General features: G+C 41.6%; 1 protein-coding gene across 3 annotated transcripts in view; it reads left to right on the forward strand.

Annotated features, from left to right (window-relative positions):
* LOC122562270 (lysine-specific demethylase 4C-like) overlaps positions 1-23,081 on the forward strand; it is a 424,780-nt gene that overhangs the window by 14,360 nt on the left and 387,339 nt on the right. For 2 of the 3 annotated variants that reach the window (XM_043715046.2, XM_087996635.1), the window contains exon 2: positions 5,605-5,773. The exons of the other annotated variant lie outside the window; for it this stretch is intronic. In XM_043715046.2, the coding sequence (XP_043570981.1) occupies positions 5,630-5,773 (144 nt within the window). In that variant the 5' untranslated portion in view covers positions 5,605-5,629. The remainder of the gene's footprint in view (positions 1-5,604; positions 5,774-23,081) is intronic. 3 annotated transcript variants of the gene reach the window in all.

Consider the following 23,081-nt stretch of genomic DNA (forward strand, 5'->3'; position numbering starts at 1 on the left):
TGTTGGAAAAAAAGTCCCTAATTTTATATTTCATTCTCCTTCCAATAAATAACTATATTCTTTGCTATTCTGTTTGCTGGTTGTACCTGTATACTAACTTTGAATTATTTTGTGGAAAACAGAACTTTTGTACACGTGGCACTTCACTAGTTGGTTGTCTTGATGATCCATTTATTCCTACTCTCTGCTTGCTGTTAGCTAATCATTCCTTAGTCCATGCTAAGATTAACCTTTATACCATGAGTATTATTGTGTACAGGAACCTTGGATGTGGCCCCTGTTTGAAAATACAAGTACATCTTAACTACCGGTTTTCTTTTACCCACATTCCTTGTAACTTATAGAATTATAGAGTTGTACAGCATGAAACCAGACCCGTCAGTCCAACTCGTGCATGGTGGCCAGATATCTTAAATTAATCTCGTCCCATTTCCAGAATTTGGTTCATATCCCTCTCAGCCCTTTCTATTCATGAACCCATCCAAATGTCTTTTAAATGTTGTAGTGGCCTCCACCACTTCCACTGGCAGCTCATTCCATACATGCACCATCCTGTGTGTGGAAAAAGTTGCCCCTTCGGTCACTCTTATATCTTTCCTCTCTCATCTTAAACCTATGCCTTCTAGTTTTGGACTTCCCCATCTTGGGAAAAAGATTTTGGCAATTCACCCTATCCATGCCCTTCATAATGCACCTGATTGCCAGTATTGAGATTTATTTCCATACTTTTCTGGTGTTGCACATAACTCCTTGACTACCAGGATTGTAAGGTTGGATACTTGAAGTCTCTGAGATGCTTGTATGTTTCTTAGCTTCCTGATCTATTGGGTGGGGTTGGGAGCAAGAGGGTGAGAATTGGAACAATCCCATAAAGCATTGCATAATCATGAAATGTACTTCAAGTGTACACACTACAGGCTACGCTTTCAGTGCAGCATACTACACTTCAGGAAGGGTAAATTGGCCTTGAAGAGGTAATGTGGCAGATTCATCAGCATGATAAGAGACTTAAAGGGTTAAATTATAAGAACAATTTGCATAAACCTGCCTTGTACTCTGAAGTCATTAGAACGAGGGAGTCATTAACAGAAGCTATTTCCAATGGTGTGGGAGTCTGACACAATGGATCTGAAAATTAAATCGAGGCCGCTTAGGAATAAAATTCAGAAGAATTTGTCCACACAGGCAAGTGGAATGTTTCAGTTTTTTTCTCACTTTCCAACATCCACTCCCCAGTTGTTGCTGGTGGGTTGGAATTTGCAAAACTGAGATTGTTAAATCTTTGCTAAGTAAGAGTATTAACGAAGTGGGATAGGTTATTTAAATAGAGTGGAAGGACAGAGCAATAATAATGTGGAACAGGCTCAAGTGGCATGATCCAATTCCTCTATTTCCAAAGGTAAACATTTCAACTTCATTATGGAGCAGAGGCACAATTTAATTAAAAGCCAAAGCCTAATGAACTCTGTCTGTGCTTGTTGCCTGCCCCAAGGCAATTTGAACAGATGCTCAATTGCATTTGTATCATTGGCACCTAAACTGTCAAGTACCCTTTCTTTTTCCACTGTAAAACTTTTCTGTCCACTAAACAAATTGAATCTACAACATTATGTTTTTATTCTTTGATTCAGGGGCTGGTTGCTGTTGTTGTCCATTTGTCTGGATTAATGCAGCTCAGTCTTGTGACTATTGCATGTTCTTCCTTACCCAAACATTTCCCCCAAAACATCATTGTTTTGCTCTATTGATGTACCAGAGTAAACTGTCATAAGGCTTATGTACTGTGTAGTTTCACCTTTTGACCTTTACCATTTCACAAAATCCAGGAAGTGTAAAAATTGCTTCATTGTTTAAATTTACCAATCACAGAGCAGTTTTCACTCCTCTTTGGCTTGAATGGTTTATAGAGCTGAGACTGAATATCTGAGCAGCTCACAATATACTAAGAGAAAAGAAACATGTGCAATAGGATAAGAACTACAACTTACACATTTCATTCTCTTGTTGCAAACTATTGATATTTTTTTCACATGTCTGTTCTATCACCGTTAATGCCTACTTTTATATCTAACCAACATTATCTAACTCCAGCCCTGCCTCAGTTCATCCACAACTGAAACCTTTACTTATGCCTTTTGGTTATTTTAATTTTCAGCAGGTTGACTTCTCCCATCCCCATAAACCTGAGCATTTCGAAAACTTTGCTTGTATCTCAACTTGCACAGGTCGTATTTGAACATTGACCGAGCATTGGCTTCAGATCCAACAGTGCCTCCATTTTAAAATTCTCTTGTTTTCCTTCATTCCTTGACCTCAGTTCTCCTTATCTGTGTAATCACCTCCACCCAGAAGAGATAAATGTACTTCTACAGTTCTGGCCTCTTAGACTTTCCTGCTGTGAATCACCCCACCGAAAGTGTCATTGCCTAAGCTCTTGAATTCCCTCCTTCAATCTCGACATCTCTACTCATTTTGTAACACATTTTAAAACCTATCTGTATCCATGGTTCTGGTTATCTGTGTTAATATCTGTTCATGTGGTTCAGTGTCAAATTTGATAATGCTCCTGTGTTTTCCAGCTTGATAATACTTTACCATGTTAAGGTCCAAATATATTTTAAAAATTATATATTTTAAAAGCTTGAGGTAGGACAGTATTAGATTAGATTACTTACAGTGTGGAAACAGGCCCTTTGGCCCAACAAGTCCACACCGACCTGCCGAAGTGCAACCCACCCAGACCCATTACCCTATATTTACCCCGTCACGTAACACTGGCCAATTCACCTAACCTGCACACTTTTGGACTGTGGGAGGAAACTGGAGCACCCAGCGGAAACCCACGCAGACACTGGGAGAATGACTGTGTGGAGTTTGCACAGTCACCTGAGGCGGGAATTGAACCCGGGTCTCTGGCACTGTGAGGCAGCAGTGCTAACCACTGTGCCACCATGGTGTCCACTGTACAATGCTCTGCAGCTGCTAAGTGAGCAGTTCATAAAACCTTCAAACACAAATGCACCATGAGACAATGTAGTGAGATATGGATTTACTGTCCTAATTCCTACGCTGATTTCTAGATCTTGTGTCTTTGCCAGCGGTGCAAGTGTTGATTGAGGCAAGGTGCTTTTCCTAGATTGAAGATGTTTATGCAAATTGTTTACTTCATCAGTATTTACTTTTTCATTGCTGCCACTCAAGAACAGATCATCTATCTTCCTTTAAAATTGAGACAGAATGTATGCTTCAGGGAAACAAAATACATCTAGATATTGTCAACATAATGTAAGATATTTGCAGCCAGTAATCTGTATGGTTACAGAAAAAAAGCAATAATTTTCATAGTATGCCACATTTAATTTTATCTCTGTTTTTCAATATCTCTTACCATAATTGTTACAAGAGTATCTTTTTAAAGATCTTACCTTTGGGAATGGACAGCGTGGCTTTTTCAATGCATTCTAATTGTAATGGTAAAATGTACGTCAAAAATGCTGGTACAGACTGGTTAACTTGACATTGATGATAAAGAAAATATGAGTCCATTATAAAAGACCGAATAACAGAGCACTTGAAAACATTGAGAGGATTGAACAGAGTCAACATGAATGTATGAAAGGGAAATCATGCCAAAGCTGTTGGAATTTTTGGGGCTGTAATGAGTAGAATTGACAAGGGGGGAGCCAGTGGGTGTTAGCTTAGTTGGTTGGACTGCTGGTTTGCAATGCAGACTGGTGTTAACAGCATGAGTTCAATTCCTGCACTGGCTGAGGTTACCATGAAGGACTCTCTATCTCAACCTCTCCCTTTGCCTGAAGTATGTTGACCTGCAGGTTAAACCAGCACCGGTCATTCTTTTTAATGAGGGAGTAGCTTTATGGCAACATTACCTTTACTTTTATTTGCAGGAATTTTGAAGAACGAGGAGAGATTTCATTCAGATCGAGGATTGCAGTTTAAGGATATGATGTAGGCCATTTAGGCTGATAAAAGAAATTTCTTCTTCCAGCGCATGGTAAACGTGTGGAATTTTCTGCCATAGAAAGTGGTTGAAGTCAAAACATTGAATGTTTTTAAGGAGGAGTTAAATATAGTTCTTAGGGCTAAAGAGTTCAAAGAATATGGAGAGAAAGAGGGGATAGGATACTGAGTTGGATGATCAGCCTCAAAACATCTAATGGCCTACTCTTCTATTTTCTAGTGTTTCTGTGTACAATATTGCATGGTGAACATGTAAGACATCTGCCAGACTTAAGCTAATCAGCTTTTGGGAATACTGCTGAGTGGTAGGGATTAGTTATCATTTAATTTCCAGCCCTCCAATTTGTGCTAAATATGTGAGAAGAGTTTTCGAGGTTCCATATTTTATCACCATGACAGAAAACATAAGTGATCTAAATTGGGGAGAGAAGTTGATGGTATTTGAACTTGTTTTGAAATGTAACTGGTATCTCAATCATCACCAGTGTGTATTTTACTGCAGAGGTAAATTCTGATTCCAGAATAAAACCTACACATGGCAAGGCCCTTTTTCAGACTTGTGTGTGAATAAGACTCCTGAAGTACTGTATCTAAATAGATGACAGCTGTTACCTCCGTTGCTATACATATGCGTCTACAGTTGTTGCCTGACTTGCTGAGCCATAAGCATATACTCCTTGGAATAGTGCAGAGAAACATCATTATGGCTAATTCTTTGTTAGAGGAGTGAGTAATTCAGGAAGATTAAAAACCCCTAGAACTTCTCAATTTGAGAGGAGGTGAGGTGAATTAGAATAATTTTTATTGATGTAAATAGAATGAAAAGCTAAGTTCAAGCACAATTTAAATTTATTTCCTAACTGCAGACAATGGAGATTGAGGTACAGGTAGGTAAAGTGTAAATCTAGAACTGTTGTCAGGAAGCACTTCATACTTACAATACATTTCTGAAATGTTCTTCTAAATTGTGCAGTGATGGAAGTATAATATTTTACAAGGAAGTTATATGATTTGACGGGATGATCCACAGGCTTCTGTGGAAGGATAACATCATCATTTTATTTCCTGAGATCAGGAATCACCTTATTGTAACCAGCAGAGACCTGATGGAAATACGTGGAGATTTGTTCTTGTTAATAATTTACTGTTTAATAGAATTTATGTTATTTTCTGCTTTTTACTGCAGATTAACTAATTGCTGTTGAAATAATACAAAGCTATCTCTTTAACAACCACTTTTTTCCTTTATTAAGCTAAGTTGGCTTATTGTTCTGGAAAAGAGTCACAATGGACTCAAAACGTGAACTCTGTTTCTCTGTCCACATGCTGCCAGACGTGTTGAGTTTTCTTTTGTTTTTTTTTGTTTTCATTCAGTTTTCCAGTATCTGCGGTATTTTGCTTTTATTATTGTTCTCATGGTTGTGGTATTTATTTTGCTTTTACTACTTCAGTTGAGAGTGAAGTTTTGATACTTGTCATTCTAATTGAACAATTTATGTAATCTGCATTGTATAAAAATATAGTATTGAGCAAAATCTTGGGTTAATGACTCAGTGCTAAGTCCAGTATAGAAAATGATCTGTTTATTAACTTCATTAAATAATTAAAAAAAATTACTTTTAGGTGGAAGAATTCATATTACTGCATCATGGCTACAGAGGATTCAGGGTCTCCATCAAAATCTGTGTGTAAAATCATGACTTTCCAGCCCACAATGGAAGAGTTCAAAAATTTTTCGAAATATATTGCATACATGGAATCCCAGGGTGCACATAGGGCTGGCCTCGCAAAGGTAAGAAATAAGTTGTCATTAATGTACATTGAAGAATGTTTTGATACTGAACTTTTATGTAATCATAGAGTGGTTACACAACAAAAAGAAAACCCTTTGGGCTATCATGTCTGTGCTGACTTTTGGCAAGAGCATCTTTGCTCATATCAATCTTTTGCTGCATAGTACTGCAATTTATTTTCCTGAATAGGCGATTATCCAATTCCCTTTGGAAACTAGAGTTGAATCTTTTTCTACCATGCTTTCAGATAATACATTCCAGTTTCTATTAGGTTGTCACAAGAGTATTTTTATCTCGTTAAAAACCGAAAGAACTATGGATGCCGTAAATCAGAAAAACAAATTGCTGGTAAAGCTGAGCAGGTCTGGCAGCATCTGTGGAGGGAAATCAGAGTTTATGTTTCGGGTCGAGTGACCATTCTGAGGAAGGGTCACCCGACCTGAAATATTAACTGTGATTTCTCTCCACAGAAGCTGCTCGGCCTGCAGTTTTTGTATTATTTGCTCAAAAACAAACCTTTTGATTTGTTTGTGAAAAATCTTAACTCCATGTCCTTCTTCCTTCAGTCTGAAATAGAATTGTTCATTAATATTCTCTTTCTTTTCCCAATCACTTAGCCACCATTGTATCGAAATTTTTGTGACCTTCAACTTGTTGGCAATCCTCATGTGAGACTTTATCAAACACTTTTTGGAAGACCACGCGCACCACATTAATTGCATTATCCTCATTGACACTCTCTGTTATGCTTCACTAGGGGTAGCAAGCTGGAAATCAAATTCCGCAATTCTTTAAGTTGTCAAAAACGTTCTGTGAAGAAGTGCACAGAGTTCTCCAATTTACCAGTCCTTTAGACTCAGATTATCAGAAAACATGCATCAGGTTTGTGTGCTTAATAAAATTTATTATTTTTTACAAATTATTAGACTCTAGCTACAGGTATGAATTATGAATAGTCCATTAATTAAAACATCTCACACACACACGCGCACGCGCGTGTGTCTTGGTCATCCTTCTCCGGCAACTTTCATTTGTTTGCAGGAAGCACAGGATACTGGTTCACTTGTAAAAGGCGTGTGAATATTAATTAAAAGTCACCGCATATAGAAACTGCTGAAGGAAAGATAAACTGACTTTCTTCAGGCTCAAAGTGGTTTTCGCTCCTGAGCGAATGGAGATTTCAGAGCTTCTGTCAATCTTGTTCACAGCCCCAAACTGTTCAGCGAGCTGAGAACCAGTCACATAGTTGCAAGTAGAATGTTGTTGTCATTGATAACTGATCACTAGACCACTGACTAATCAGCTACTTGTAACAACCAAAGCTTCACCTGTACATAATCCCTCGGCTCCAGTTCACTTGTAACCAGCCGTTTAACTACTGCTCGAGCAAGCACAAACAGTGAGTCAAGTTAATTGCTATCAAACATGCAGCAATTGCTAGTTTTCAAATAATTATCTTCTCATTTTAATTCACAATTAGGAATTCAGGTAAATGAAAATATCCAGTCTTTACTTATCTCATCATCGACTCAATCAAGTTAGTTCAACACAATTTACCTTTAACAAGCTTATGCTAACTTTCATTAATTAATTCATACTTCTCCAGGTGGTTGTTGACTTTCCTGTCTAAACTTCTTGTCTTGATAAGCCATCCCGCCAAATGAAGTTGAACTTATAGTTGCTAGGTTTATCCTCGCACCATTTTTTGAACACGGGTTGAACATTTGTGATTTGTCAACCCTCTAGCATCACCCCATATTAAAAGGGATTTGAAGATTGTAGTAGATTTCACCCCAACTGACTCCTTTCCTTGAATGCATCCTTTCAGGTCCTGGAGAGCTATAAACCTAATATTTGTCCAGCTTTGCAAATGGCCTCACCTTAGGATTTTTTATTTTTAGCCCATCTAGTGTCTCAATCGCCTCCTCCTTGATGACTTAGGCAATATCTTCTTTTGTGGTAAATACAGAAGCAAGGTATTTAGTCCCTCAACCATACTCTCTGCCGACGTATGTCAGTCCCCATCTTGTTCCTGAATGAACTTTATTTATATGTCTGTAAAAAGACTTCGAGGTTTCCTTTTATATTAGCTGCCAGCGTCTTCTCATTGAATATTTAGTAATCCTGTTTCCTTTGTCTCTTCCCCTCTGAACTTTCTAAATTCAACATAGTTCTCAGTTGAATTATCAACCATACTTAAACATGCTTTTTTTTTTACTTCAGCTTACTCTCTCTCCTGTGGTTCTGTTCGCCGAGCTGGAAGTTTTTGTTGCAAACGTTTCGTCCCCTGTCTAGGTGACATCATCAGTGCTTGGGAGCCTCATGTGAAGCGCTTCTGTGATGTTTCCTCCGGCATTTATAGTGATTTGTACCTGCCGCTTCCGGTTGTCAGTTTCAGCTGTCCGCTGTAGTTGCTGGTATATTGGGTCCAGGTCTATGTGTTTGTTGATGGAGTTTGTGGATGAGTGCCAAGCTTCTAGGAATTCCCTGGCTGTTCTTTGTTTCGCTTGCCCTATAATGGTAGTGTTGTCCCAGTCAAATTCATGTTGCTTGTCGTCTGCGTGTGTGACTACTAGGGATAGCTGGTCGTGTCGTTTCGTGGCTAGTTGATGTTCGTGGATGCGGATCGTTAGCTGTCTTCCTGTTTGTCCTATATAGTGTTTTGTGCAGTCCTTGCATGGGATTTTGTACACTGCATTAGTTTTGCTCATGCTGGGTATCGGGTCCTTCGTTTTGGTGAGTTGTTGTCTGAGAGTGGCTGTTGGTTTGTGTGCTGTTATAAGTCCTAGTGGTCGCAGTAGTCTGGCTGTCATTTCAGAGATGTTCTTGATGTATGGTAGTGTGGCTAGTCCTTTGGGTTGCGGCATGTCCTCGTTCTGGTGTCTCTCCCTTAGGCATCTGTTGATGAAATTGTGAGGATATCCGTTTTTTGCGAATACCTTGTATAGGTGTTCTTCTTCCTCTTTCCCTTAGCCACGAAGGGAATGTATCTTGACTTTTCCTGAATTATCACCTCTTTAAAAGCAGCCAATTGTTCTTTTACCGGGTTGTCTTAAATGAAATCAGTTGGCTCAAACAGATTATCTACGATAATCTTTGTATGATTTACTGATTGTCTTTATTTATCACTTAAACACTTTCTTCAATATTTGAATACTGTAACAAAGATAGCATATTCCAGTTAAATAAAATGCTCTTCCTATTCATTTAAAATTTGGATATTGTTTCTTGGTTAATACTTTCTTTTGACCTAGTTTTTCTTTCCCTGCCGGCCAATGCATATCCTTTGATATGGAAGCACGCTGCCCCAGCTCCAGTGGAATTCCTCTTTCCCTTATCAGGGTGATGCAAAAATAGCCTTTCAGCTTATCTCATAGGCCATGGATTAGTGTAGTTGACTATGGAGTTTGAAGCAAAGCATGGGTTGGAAAATGTTTTAGTATCTAAGAATAACGTTATTCAAATTGTTTTAAAAAAAAATTGTAATTGATTCTATAAATAATTAATTTCAGGTACATACTGGCAAAGGCTACATATCTGAAATGTAGGGAATGCTCATTGGTCAATCAGAAGCCAAAGTGTTAACTCAGTTTTTTTTGATAACTTTCCGTTCCTTCTGGAAAGGTATGCCCCTTATCCTTGTAAAAAGGCATCTGAATTTGCAATGATGACACTATTTTCAGAGCCACAGATCCACTGTGGGGGAATACATTGATAGACATGTTTCAAATGGATAACTAATGTTTCCTCTAATATTCAAAAGTGCAAATTTGCATTTAAAAAAAAAATATTTAGAGTCATAGAGTCATAGATATGTACAGCATGGTACAAGTAGCCATAGTCCTTTGCAAACATATAAAAACTCCCATTTTTTTTTCTTGCTTCCACATGTCTTTAACAATTTGTTTGCAACCTAAACCAAACAACTTAAAGTCATAGAGATGTACAGCACGGAAACAGACCCTTCGGTCCAACCCGTCCATTCCAACCAGATATCCCAACCCAATCTAGTCCCACCTGCCAGCACCTGGCCCATATTCCTCCAAACTTTTCCTATTCATATACCCATCCAAATGCCTCTTAAATGTTGCAATTGTACCAGCCTCCACCACATCCTCTGGCAGCTCGTTCCATACACATACCACCCTCTGCGTGAAAACGTTGTCCCTTAGGTCTCTTTTATATCTTTCCCCTCTCACCCTAAACCTATGTCCTCTAGTTCTGAACTCCCCGACCCCAGGGAAAAGACTTTGTCTATTTATTCTATCTATGCCCCTCATAATTTTGTAAACCTCTATAAGGCCACCCCTCAGCCTCCGACCCTCACAGGGAAAACAGCCCCAGTAGCTCAGATTCTCCAACCCTGGCAACATCCTTGTAAATCTTTTCTGTACCCTTTCAAGTTTCACAACATCTTTCCAATAGGAAGGAGACCAGAATTCCACGCAATATTCCATCAGTGGCCTAACCAATGTCCTGTACAGCCGCAACATGACCTCCCAACTCCTGTACTCAATACTCTGCCCAATAAAGGAAAGCATACCAAACACCTTCTTCACTATCCTATCTACCTGCGATTCAAGGAGCTATGTACCTGCACTGCAAGGTCTCTTTGTTCAGCAACATTCCCTAGGACCTTACCATTAAGTGTATAAGTCCTGCTAAGATTTGCTTTCCCAAAATGCAGCACCTCGCATTTATCCGAATTAAACTCCATCTGCAACTTCTCAGCCCATTGGCTCATCTGGTCCAGATCCTGTTGTAATCTGAGGTAACCCTCTTCGTTGTCCACTACACTTCCAATTTTGGTGTCATCTGCAAACTTACTAATTGTGCCTCTTATGCTCACATCCAAATCATTTATGTAAATGACAAAAAAATAGAGTGGCCCAGCACTGATCCTTGTGGCACTCCACTGATCACAGGCCTCCAGTCTGAAAAACAATCCTCCACCACCACCCTCTGTCTTCTACCTTTGAGCCAGTTCAGTATCCAAATGGCTAGTTCTCCCTGTATTCCATGAGATCTAACCTTGCTAATCAGTCTCCCATGGGGAACCTTGTCGAACGCATTACTTGAAGTCCATATAGATCACATCTACTGCTCTGCCCTCATCAATCTTCTTTGTTACTTCTTCAAAAAACTCAATCAAGTTTGTGAGACATGATTTCCCACGCACAAAACCATGTTGACTATCCCGAATCTTGTGGGATGTGGGTGTTGTTGGCTGGCCAACAGTTATTGCCCATTCCTAGTTGTCCTTGAGAAGATGATATTGAGCTGCCTTCTTGAACTACTGCAATCTACTTTGCTGTGGGAGGGATTTTGACCCTGTGACGGTAAAGAAAAGTTGATTAGATTAGATTAGATTAGATTACTTACAGTGTGGAAACAGGCCCTTCGGCCCAACAAGTCCACACCGCCCCGCCGAAGCGCAACCCATCCATTCCCCTACATTTACCCCTTACCTAACACTATGGGCAATTTAGCATGGCCAATTCACCTGACCTGCACATCTTTGGACTGTGGGAGGAAACCGGAGCACCCGGAGGAAACCCACGTAGACATGGGGAGAACGTGCAAACTCCACACAGTCAGTCGCCTGAGGCGGGAATTGAACCCAGGTCTCTAGCGCTGTGAGGCAGTAGTGCTAACCACTGTGCCGCCCACGATGATATATTTCCAAGTTGGAATGGTGAGTGGCTTGGAGGGGAACTCACAAATGATGGTGTTCCCATGTATCAGTTGTCCATGACCTTCCAGATGGAAATGATCATGGATTTGGAAGCTGCAGTCTGAAGATCTTTGGTGAATTTCTACAAGCATCTCGTACATAGTACTCTGCTGCTATTAAGTGTCAGTGCTGGACAGAGTGGATGTTTGTGGATGTGGTACCAATTAAGCATGTTGCTTCTTGTCACGCTGCCCCTGTCCAGGAAAGTAGGGAGTATTCCATCATCACTGCTGACTTGTGCCTTTCAATGATGGATAGGCATGAGGCAACAGAAAGTGAGTTACTCACCTCAGTATTCGTAGCCTCTGACCTGCTCTTGTAGCCAGTTGTATGTATGTGGCAAGTGTTGTTGAGTTACTGCTCAATGGTAACCCCAAGAATATTGATGAGGGGGAATTCAGTGATGGTAACACCATTGAACGTCAAGGGTGGTGGTTAGATTCTCTCATATTGGTGATGGTCTTTGCCTCGCATTTGTATGCTGTGAATGTTACTTGCCATTTGTCAGCCCAAGCCTGGTCATTGTCCTGATCTTGTTGCATTTGAACATGGACTGCTTCAGAATCTGCAGAGTTGTGAATGGTGCTGAACATTGTGCAATCATTGACGAATATCCCTACTTTTGACCTTATGTTGGAGGGAAGGTCATTGAAGCAGCTGAAGATCGTTGGGCCTAGGACAGTACCCTGAGGAATTCTGCACAGATGTCCTGAAGCTGAGATGACTGATTTCAACCACACTCATCTTCCTATGTCAAGGCATGTTGGGGCAAGGCTAATGTTTAAGGCCTTTCTGTCATATTGTACTGAGGGGCTGTTAAATTTTAGAACTACTTATAGCTTATGGTGGTGTCTATAGTTTCTGTTCATATTTGGAAATTTTCCAATTTTGTATTTCGATGGAAAATCAAATATGTGATTTCTATTTAAATTTTATTTTCTGTAATCCGGCTTAAACCTTTTGCAATGTACATACAAGTTGTTCTGCTATAACGCATGTTTCGTTAATGCAAATTCGTTGCAGTGGGATAGATGAATTGGGGATGCTATTAAAACGTATTGGTGATAATGTGATTCCGGCCCCATTTATTTAAATGGTGCTGCTATTACACGATTTTCTTATAACGTGGGATTGCATGAGACGGAATTACCGCATTATAGCAGAACCGACTATATAGATAAAGTATGAAAAAACAAGTGCTTTTAGAACTAAGATAACAGCGTTTGATTTCAACAATAACAATTACAACTTAGATTGATCTAATGCCTTTAATGTAATGAGATATCCCAAGGTGCTTCACAGAGCCTTAGAAATAAGACGTGATGCCAGGCTACATTGGGAGATAATGTGGCAGGTAATCAAAGGCTTGGTCAATGACTTGGGGCTTTGTGTACTGTCTTAAAAGATGAAAGTGAGGTTGCAAGTTGGAGAAGGTGTAGGGGTGAAATTCCAGTCATTGGGATTAGAAGAATGCAGGTAAAATACGGAGTTTGTTCAAAATTTGAATTTAATGTAGAGAATTCTGGAGAACCTCAGGTATTGCAGTATGTGTAGAGAGAGAAACAGAGTTTATATTTTAACTCTGATATGACTGTTCTTCAGAAGTCTCCTAAAGAAGTGTCACACCAGACTCAAAATGTTAAGTTCACGTGACCTGGAGAGAGAACCAAAATGCTTGTGATGTAGATAGATTAAAACCAGTATGGCTGGATGCGGGGTGCGGTGATGTGGAGAGAACAGCAGAAGAGAGAGTAAGTCAGAATAATTACCAAAGGCAGAGTTTGTAAAGGATAACCTGAGATATACTGTTGTGAACACATGGCATTATCAGGAAGAAAATAGGTGAGCTATCAGGGTTTGGTAGATGAAGTGTACAGGAGTTGAAGAAGTGTCTGAAAGCTAACTGAAATTGAATGATTATAGTGGAGTTAGCTCAGTGTTTGTGTTTTGGAAGGATGAAGAAAATAAGTGAGGTGATAAGGGGCACTATCTGTTAGAATGGGACTCACTACAATGAAGTGAATACTTGAAATTATATTTAATCTGTTGGACAAAATGAGAATGTTTGCAGTTGAACTATATCTGTGTGCTACCAAATAATGAGAATCAAGCTGGAACAGTTTTTGTGAGAGGATGAGATTGACTTTTGTCTTGTCAGTCTGGTGGGATTTCAATTATGCTTGCTTTTTTTTGAGTGTACAATAAGGACATTTGGTATGCATGTTGTAATTTAAAGAAATTGTGAGGAACTTGTATGCATGAATAGTAATTGATGAGGAAGGAGCAATAACAAAGTAAAAGCAAACAGGTTTTATTTTCACCTGTGGGACATGAATGCCATTGGTTGTCCTTGAACCAAGTTGCTTGCTCGGCCATTTCAGAGGGTAGCTGAGAGTTAGCCACATTGCTGGAGTCACATGTAGGCCATACCAGATAAGAACAGCAGATTTCCTTCCCTGAAGGACAGTAGTGAGGCAGATGGGTTTTTCCCCACAATCAGCAATGGTTTAATGGTCATCAGTAGATTTTTGATTCCAGACTTCTTTTTATTGAACTCAGATTCCACCATCTGCAATGGTGGGATTCAAACCCAAGTCCCTCAGAGTATTAGCTGAATGTCTGGAATAATAGTCTAATGATAATACCACTAGGCTAAAGATGTAAAGATGATGATGAAACTCTGTCAGTTAGAATGGCCATCAGGGGGGTACAGAACCAAAGGAAACTGATCAAAAACCAATAATTAAACAAGCTGATATTTAAAAACATTAGACAATGTGTGGGAATAATGGAATGGTACTGAAGAAAAAAGACATGGAATTAGGATAGAAGTGGAGGACGGGAAAAATTTCTCGCTGTAAGAGCTGCTCCTTTTTTATTTGAGGTATTTTAGGTGTTGGAGGTGATTTCCTCGAATTCCAGGAGCAGCAATTACTGTTTTATATGCTGTTGCATTGTTTTGGAACTTTTGGAAAAAAAAAAGTCAAAACAACAGCAGTTTAAAAGAGAGAAGAGCAGACAAAGGAAGCACATGGTGAGGACAGTGCAGGAGAGAGAGAGAGAGAGAACCTGCACAGTTACCGCCTTTGCTGTTTAAATTCGTGTATCGCTGGACACCGGAGTGCATCTGGGAAAATTAACAAACAGTGAAATTCACAACTAATCTTGGAGGAAATGTTGGGTGAAGTTCACAGCACAGAATCAGATAAGTTAATTGCAGTTTTAAGTCTGTCCAAGAGAAAGGCTGCAGTAGTGAGTATAGTGGATTCTTTCTTGTTTTTGGAGATAAGTCGCTTGATTAAACTTAAAATGTAAGCCATAGCTATTAATTTAACCTGGGGCAGTGTTTGGAGAGGAATAAGACGGTGTTATTTTCTGAGTCTGTAGATTGTGAAGGAGCAAAAATGGCCTTTGCAGTGATATGTACTTCTTATCAGATGTGGGAGTTTAAAGAGGGTTTAAGGGTTACTGCAGATTATATCTGCCATAAATGCTGTTGGATGCGAATCTTATCAGATCGAGTGGATCAGTTGGAGAGACAGATAGAAGCAATGAGGAATTTGCAACAGCAACAGTATGTGATGGATGGCAGTTATAGGAAGAGGGGAAAGTCTCAGATAAAGTCACATAGATGGGTGAACTCCAGGAAGGGTGAGAGAGGTCGGCACCTAGGGCAAGAGTCTTTTGTGGATATATCCATTTCAAACAGGTATGCTCTTTTGGAAAAAGTAGGGGGTAATGGATTCTCAGGGGAACGTAGCACGAACAGCCAAGTTTCTGGTATTGAGACTGGCTCTAATGCAACGAGGGGTATGTCGGCTTCCAAGAGATCAATTTTGTTAGGGGATTGTGTATTCAGAGGTACAGACAGACGTTTCTGTGGCCAGCAGAGAAAAAGCAGAATGGTGTGTTGTTTCCCTGGTGCCAGGATCAAGGATGTCTCAGAGAGGGTGCAGAATGTTCTCACGGGGGAGAGGTGCCAGCAGGAGGTCATTGACCACATTAGAATCAATGACATTGGAAGGGAAAAGGTTGAGACTCTGAAGGGAGATTACAAAGAGTTAGGCAGAAATTTAAAAAGGAGGTCCTCAAGGATAGTAATATCTGGATTACTCCCAGTGCTATGAGCTAGTGAGGGCAGGAATAGGAGGATAGAGCAGATGAATGCATGGCTGAGGAGCTGGTGTATGGGAGAAGGATTCACATTTTTGGATCATTGGAATCTCTTTTGGGGTAGAAGTGACTTGTACAAGAAGGACGGATTGCACCTAAATTGGAAGGGGACTAATATACTGGCAGGGAAATTTGCTAGAACTGCTTGGGAGGATTTAAACTAGTAAGGTGGAGGGGTGGGACCCAGGGAGATAGTGAGGAAAGAGATCGATCTGAGATGGGTACAGCTGAGAACAGAAGTGAGTCGAACAGTCAGGGCAGGCAGAGACAAGGTAGGACTAATAAATTAAACTGCATTTATTTCAATGCAAGGGGCCTAACAGGGAAGGCAGATGACCTCAGGGCATGGTTAGGAACATGGGACTGGGATATCATAGCAATTATGGAAACATGGCTCAGGGATGGGCAGGACAGGCAGCTTAATGTTCCAGGATACAAATGCTGCAGGAAGGATAGAAAAGGAGGCAAGAGAGGAGGGGGAGTGGCATTTTTGATAAGGGATAGCATTACAGCTGTGCTGAGGGAGGATATTCCCGGAAATACATCCAGGGAAGTTATTTGGGTGGAACTGAGAAATAAGAAAGGGATGATCACCTTATTAGGATTGTATTGTAGACTCCCCAATAGTCAGCGGGAAATTGAGAAACAAACTTGTAAGGAGATGTCAGCTATCTGTAAGAATAATAGGGTAGTTATGGTAGGGGATTTTAACTTTCCAAACATTGACTAGGACTGCCATAGTGTTAAAGGTTTAGATGGAGAGGAATTTGTTAATTGTGTACAAGACAATTTTCTGATTCTGTATGTGGATGTACCTACTGGGGAAGGTGCAAACCTTGACCTACTCTTGGGAAATAAGGCAGGGCAGGTGACTGAGATGTCAGTGGGGGAGCACTTTGGGGCACTTCTATTCGTTTTAAAATAGTGATGGAAAAGGATAGACCAGATCTAAAAGTTGAAGTTCTAAATTGGAGAAAGGCCAATTTTGACGGTATTAGGCAAGAACTTTCAAAAGCTGATTGGAGGCAGATGTTCGCAGGTAAAGGGACGGCTGGAAAATGGGAACCCTTCAGAAATGAGATAACAAGAATCCAGATAAAGTGTATTCATGTCAGGGTGAAAGGGAAGGCTGGTAGGTACAAGGAATGCTGGATGACTAAAGAAATTGAGGGTTTTGTTAAGAAAAAGAAGGAAGCAGATGTCAGGTATAGACAGGATAGATCGAGTGAATCCTGAGAAGAGTATAAAGAAAGTAGGAGTATACTTAAGAGGGAAATTGGGAGGGCAAAACGGGGACATGAGATAGCTTTGGCAAATAGAATTATGGAGAATCCAAAGGGTTTTTACAAATATATTAAGGACAAAAGGGTAACTAGGGAGAGAATAGGTCCTCTCGAAGATCAGCAGGGTGGCCTTTGTGTGGAGCCACAGAAAATGGGGGAGATACTAAATGAATATTTTGCATCAGTATTTACTGTGGAAAGGGATATGGAAGATATAGACTGTAGGGAAATAGATGGTGACATCTTGCATAATGGCCAGATTACAGAGGAGGAAGTGCTGGATGTCTTGAAATGGTTAAAAGTGGATAAATCCCCAGGACCTGATCAGGTGTACCCGAGAACTTTGTGGTAAGCTAGAGGAGTGATTGCTGGGCCGCTTGCTGAGATATTTGTATCATCGACAGTCACAGGTGAGGTGCCGGAAGACTGGAGGTTGGCAAACGTGGTGCCATTGTTTAAGAAGGGCGGTAAAGACAAGCCAGGGAACTATAGACCAGTGAGCCTGACCTCGATGGTGGGCAAGTTGTTGGAGGGAATCCTGAGGGACAGGATGTACATGTATTTGGAAAGACAAGGACTGATTTGGGATAGTCAGCATGGCTTTGTGCGTGGGAAATCATGTCTCACAAACTTGATTGAGTTTTTTGAAGAAGTAACAAAGAAGATTGATGAGGGCAGAGCAGTAGATGTGATCTATATGGACTTTAGTAAGGCGTTCGACAAGGTTCCCCATGGGAGACTGATTAGCCAGGTTAGATCTCATGGAATACAGGGAGAACTAGCCATTTAGATACAGAACTGGCTCAAAGGTAGAAGACAGAGGGTGGTGGTGGAGGATTGTTTATCAGACTGGAGGCCTGTGACCAGTGGAGTGCCACAAGGATCGGTGCTGGGCCTCTACTTTTTGTCATTTACATAAATGATTTGGATGCGAGCATAAGAGATACAGTTAGTAAGTTTGCAGATGACACCAAAATTGGAAGTGTAGTGGACAACGAAGAGGGTCACCTCAGATTACAACAGGATGTGGACCAGATGGGCCAATGGGCTGAGAAGTGGCAGATAGAGTTTAATTCAGATAAATGCGAGGTGCTGCATTTTGGGAAAGCAAATCTTAGCAGGACTTATACACTTAATGGTAAGGTCCTAGAGAGTGTTACTGAACAAAGAGACCTTGGAGTGCAGGTTGATAGCTCCTTGAAAGTGGAGTCGCAGGTAGATAGGATAGTGAAGAAGGCGTTTGGTATGCTTTCCTTTATTGGTCAGAGTATTGAGTACAGGAGTTGGGAGGTCATATTGTGGCTGTACAGGACATTGGTTAGGCCACTGTTGGAATATTGCGTGCAATTCTGGTCTCCTTCCTATCGGAAAGATGTTGTGAAGCTTGAAAGGGTTCAGAAAAGATGTACAAGGATGTTACCAGGGTTGGAGGATTTGAGCTATAGGGAAATGCTGAACAGGCTTGGGCTGTTTTCCCTGGAGCGTCGGAGGCTGAGGGGTGACCTTTATAAAGGTTTACAAAATTATGAGGGGCATGGATAGGATAAATAGACAAAGTCTTTTCCCTGGGGTCGGGGAGTCCAGAACTAGAGGGCATAGGTTTAGGGTGAGAGGGGAAAGATATAAAAGAGACCTAAGGGGCAATGTTTTCACGCAGAGGGTGGTACGTGTATGGAATGAGCTGCCAGAGGATGTGGTGGAGGCTGGTACAATTGCAACATTTAAGAGGCATCTGGATGGGTATAAGAATAAGAAGGGTTTGGAGGGATATGGGCCAGGTGCTGGCAGGTGGGACTAGATTGGGTTGGGATATCTGGTTGGCATGGACGGGTTGGACCGAAGGATCTGTTTCCGTGCTGTACATCTCTATGACTTTAAGTTGTTTGGTTTAGGTTTCAAACAAATTGTTAAAGACATGTGGGAGCAAGAAAAAAAAATGGGAGTTTTTATATGTTTGCAAAGGACTATGGCTACTTGTACCATGCTGTACATATCTATGAATCTATGACTCTAAATAATTTTTTTTTAAATGCAAATTTGCACTTTTGAATATTAGAACAAAAATGGGAGTTTTTATATGTTTGCAAAGGACTATGGCTACTTGTAAAAGATTGAAGAATGCAATTAAAATGACTCTGGAAGGAGGAATTGGATGGTAAATAATCCCGGAAACAAAATGAGCAGTAAGGATTTGACCATGTATGTTTTTTGTAAACAAAGTCTGCATTGACCAATTGACCCATTAACAAATGGTGGTGGGAAAATGATAGAAGGTATCTGAAGAAATTAGAGTGCTTAACTGTTATGGCAACACAGCTCAGAGAAACTGCAGTGGTCATCTTAGAATTACAGGTGTAAATTTAAAGCAAACTGAAAATTTTGAATCACAGAAGAATGTATTGAGTTTGATGGTGAAGTGTAATGCAGACAAGACACCTGGCTCAAATAACTTTCATTGGAGGGTTCTGAAAGAATTTGCTCAAAGAATGAGCCTTCTCTTGTGGATATGTTTGAAATTTGTTGTTGAACCAAATCTCGGGATTTCAAATGTGAAATGCGAACTAAAAAGGAGGCCAAAAATGAGCGACCAAATGATGGTTAGGTAACTTATTTGTGAAGACAGGAGTTTAAAGATTCACTTTGAGGGGCAAAACTTATGCAAAGTGATTGGCCTTTTTTTTTTAGGAGTGACAGGCCATGCTTGACTCATTTGATGGACATCTTTTGAGGAGAAGACAGATATTGAAGATGAACTGTGGATATTATCTACGTGGATTTCAGGAAGATAGTTAGCACAGTCCACCCTAATTGTGTGCTGTGTGAGAACCTGAAGTCAGTGGAATACTTGGAAATAACCTGAAGTTATCTGGCAAATAGTTGCTGGTGGGTAACAATAAATATTGTGTCTGGTCAGGTTAATGGCTAGTTACCTTTGGATTGCCAGTACAAGAGGTAATAATCCTTAGAATTTCTATAAATCATGTAGTGAAAGGAATTATATCCATGTGTATTGGTGATGCCATGTTGTGGGAAATGGAAAATTATGCATATTTGATACATAGAAATTCAAAGATCACATTCCAAGGTGGTTATGGTTGTAGGAGGTCAGTCATCTGAGCTCCAGACCATCTCTGCAAGGTGTTCATCAGAATAGTATCCTAGACCCAAATATCTTCAGCTGCTTCATCAATGACCTTCCCTTTGTCATGATGTCAAAAGTGGAGATGTTCACTGATAATTGCACAAAGTTCAGCAGCATTCATGACTCCTCAGATACTGAAAAGTCCATGTCTAAGTGTGATAAGAACAGGACAGTACCCAGGCTTGGGCTGACAAATGGGAAGTAACATTTGTTGTACACAAATACAAGGCAATGACCATCTCCAATAAGAGACAATTTTGCCATCACCCCCTTGACATTCAACGGTGTTACCATCACTGAATTCTCTCACTATCAACATCTTGGGGATTGCCATTGACCAGAAAACTGAACTGGACTCACCACATAAATACAAGTGGCTTCAAGAACTGGTCAGAGATTAGGAATACTGCAGCGAGTAACTCACCTCCTGATTCCCCAAAGTCTTCCATCATCTATAAAGCAGAAGTGTAATGGAATCCTCCCCATTTATGTGAACTCATGCTGCTCTACTAACATTCAAGAAGCTTGAAACCATCCAGGACAAAGCAGTATACTTAATTGGCAGGACGTCCACAAACATCCACTCCCTCCACCACCGATGCTCTGACCTGTTCTTGTGGCTACTGTGTTTTTGTGGTGGGTCCAGTTGAGTTTCTAGTCCTATGGATGTTGGTAGTGGGGGATTCAGTGATGGAAACACCATTGAATGTCAAGGGGCTGTGGTTAGATTGTGTCTTAAGTCAAGTCTGGTCATAACCTGGCATTTGTATGGCACAAATGTTATTGCCACTTGTTAGCCCAAGCCTGGACGTTGTCTCTATCTTGTTAAATATGAACATGGACTGCTTCAGTATCTGAGGAGTCGTGAATGGTGCTGAACATTGTGCAATAATCAGTGAACATCCCTGCTTCTAACCTAATGATGGAGTGCAGTTCATTAAAGAAAGTAGCTGAAAATGTTTGGGCCTAGGACACTAACCTGAGGAACTCCTGCAGAGGTGTTCTGGAACTGAGATGACTGACCTCCAGCAACCACGACCATGTTCCTATGTGCCAGGTATGATTCCAACCAGTGGAAAGTTTGCCACCTGATACCCTTTGATTCCAGTTTTGCTCAGGCTCTTGATGCCACATTCAGTTGAATATAGCCTTGATATCAACAGTTGTCACTTTTACCTCACCTCTGAATTGGGCTTTTTGTCCATGCTTGAACCAAGGCTGGAATGAAATCAGGAGCTGAGTGGACCCTGGCAGAACCCAAACTGGATGTCACTGTGCAGATTATTGCTGAGCAGGTGCTGCTTGATAGCACTGTTGATGACATCTTCCATCTTATAAAAGCAAGTGTCCTGTCTGCCCTCTTATTACCCGATTTAATTTGTACTGCTTACTTCAAGAATCTGTGGGCAAGGATCCCAAGTGCCCTCTTTCCCTCTGAGTTTCCTAGTATCCTGCTATTCGTTGACGAGCTCATTGAGTTAACCTGCTGTAAAGCATAATAGGCTCTAACTTGGACATCAGACTCACTCCCGGATTAACGAGTTCAACACGCGGCGAGACATCGAACAATTCTTCTGCTGCCTTCGCCTCCGCACCTACTACTTCAACCAGGATTCTCGCCCACCCTCTGACGACCCCTTCTCCCGCCTCCAACACACCCCATCCACCTGGACACCCCGTGCTGGCCTCTTACCCGCCCTCGATCTCTTCATAGCCAAGTGCCGCCACGACATTGATCGCCTCAACCTGTCCACCCCTCTCACCCTCGCAACGTGCAGCCCTCCACTCCCTCCGCTCCAACCCCAACCTCAATATCAAACCTGCAGACAAGGGAGGCGCAGTGGTAGTTTGGCGCACCGATCTTTACACTGCTGAGGCTAAACGACAGCTCGCGGACACCACCTCCTACTGCCCCTTTGACCATGACCCAACCTCCCACCACCAAACCATCATCTCCCAGACCATCCATAACCTCATCACCTCAGGGGATCTCCCATCCACCGCCTCCAACCTCACAGTCCCACAACCCCGCACCGCCCGTTTCTACCTCCTGCCCAAAATCCACAAACCTGACTGCCCCGACTGACCCATTGTCTCAGCCTGCTCCTGCCCCACTGAACTCATCCCTACGTACCTCGACACGGTCCTGTCCCCCTTAGTCCAAGAACTCCCCATCTATGTTTGGGACATCACCCATGCCCTCCACCTCCTCCATGATTTTCGCATCCCCGGCCCCCAACGCCTTCTTTTCACCATGGATATCCAGTCCCTATACACCTCCATCCCCCATCATGAAGGCCTCAAAGCCCTCCACTTCTTTCTTTCCCACCGAACCAACCAGTACCCGTCCACTGACACCGTCCTTCGACTGACTGAACTGGTCCTCACTCTGAACAACTTCTCTTTCCGATCCTCCCACTTCCTCCAAACTAAAGGAGTAGCCATGGGCACCTGCATGGGCCCCAGCTATGCCTGCCTCTTCGTCGGATATGTGGAACAGTCCATCTTCCGCATCAACACTGGCACCACCCCCCACCTTTTCCTCTGCTACATCGATGACTGTATCGGCGCGACCACGTGCTCCCATGAGGAGGTTGAACAGTTCACCCACTTTACTAACACCTTCCACCCCGACCTCAAATTTACCTGGACTGTCTCAGACTCCTCCCTCCCCTTCCTAGACCTCTCCATTTCTATCTCGGGCGACCGACTCAACACGGACATTTACTATAAACCGACTGACTTCCACAGCTACCTAGATTACACCTCCTACCACCCTGCCCCCTGTAAAAACGCCATCCCATATTCCCAATTCCTTCGCCTCCGCCGCATCTGCTCCCAGGAGGACCAATTCCCAGATGGCCTCCTTCTTCAAAGACCACAATTTCCCCTCAGACGTGGTTGACGATTCTCTCCACCGCATCTCCTCCACTTCCCGCTCCTCCGCCCGCCACCAGAACAGAACCCCACTGGTC

Source organism: Chiloscyllium plagiosum, unplaced genomic scaffold (genome assembly GCF_037043375.1).
Source record: "Chiloscyllium plagiosum isolate Xiang-an unplaced genomic scaffold, Cpla_swu_hap1 HiC_scaffold_2, whole genome shotgun sequence".
Lineage (NCBI taxonomy): Eukaryota > Metazoa > Chordata > Chondrichthyes > Orectolobiformes > Hemiscylliidae > Chiloscyllium > Chiloscyllium plagiosum.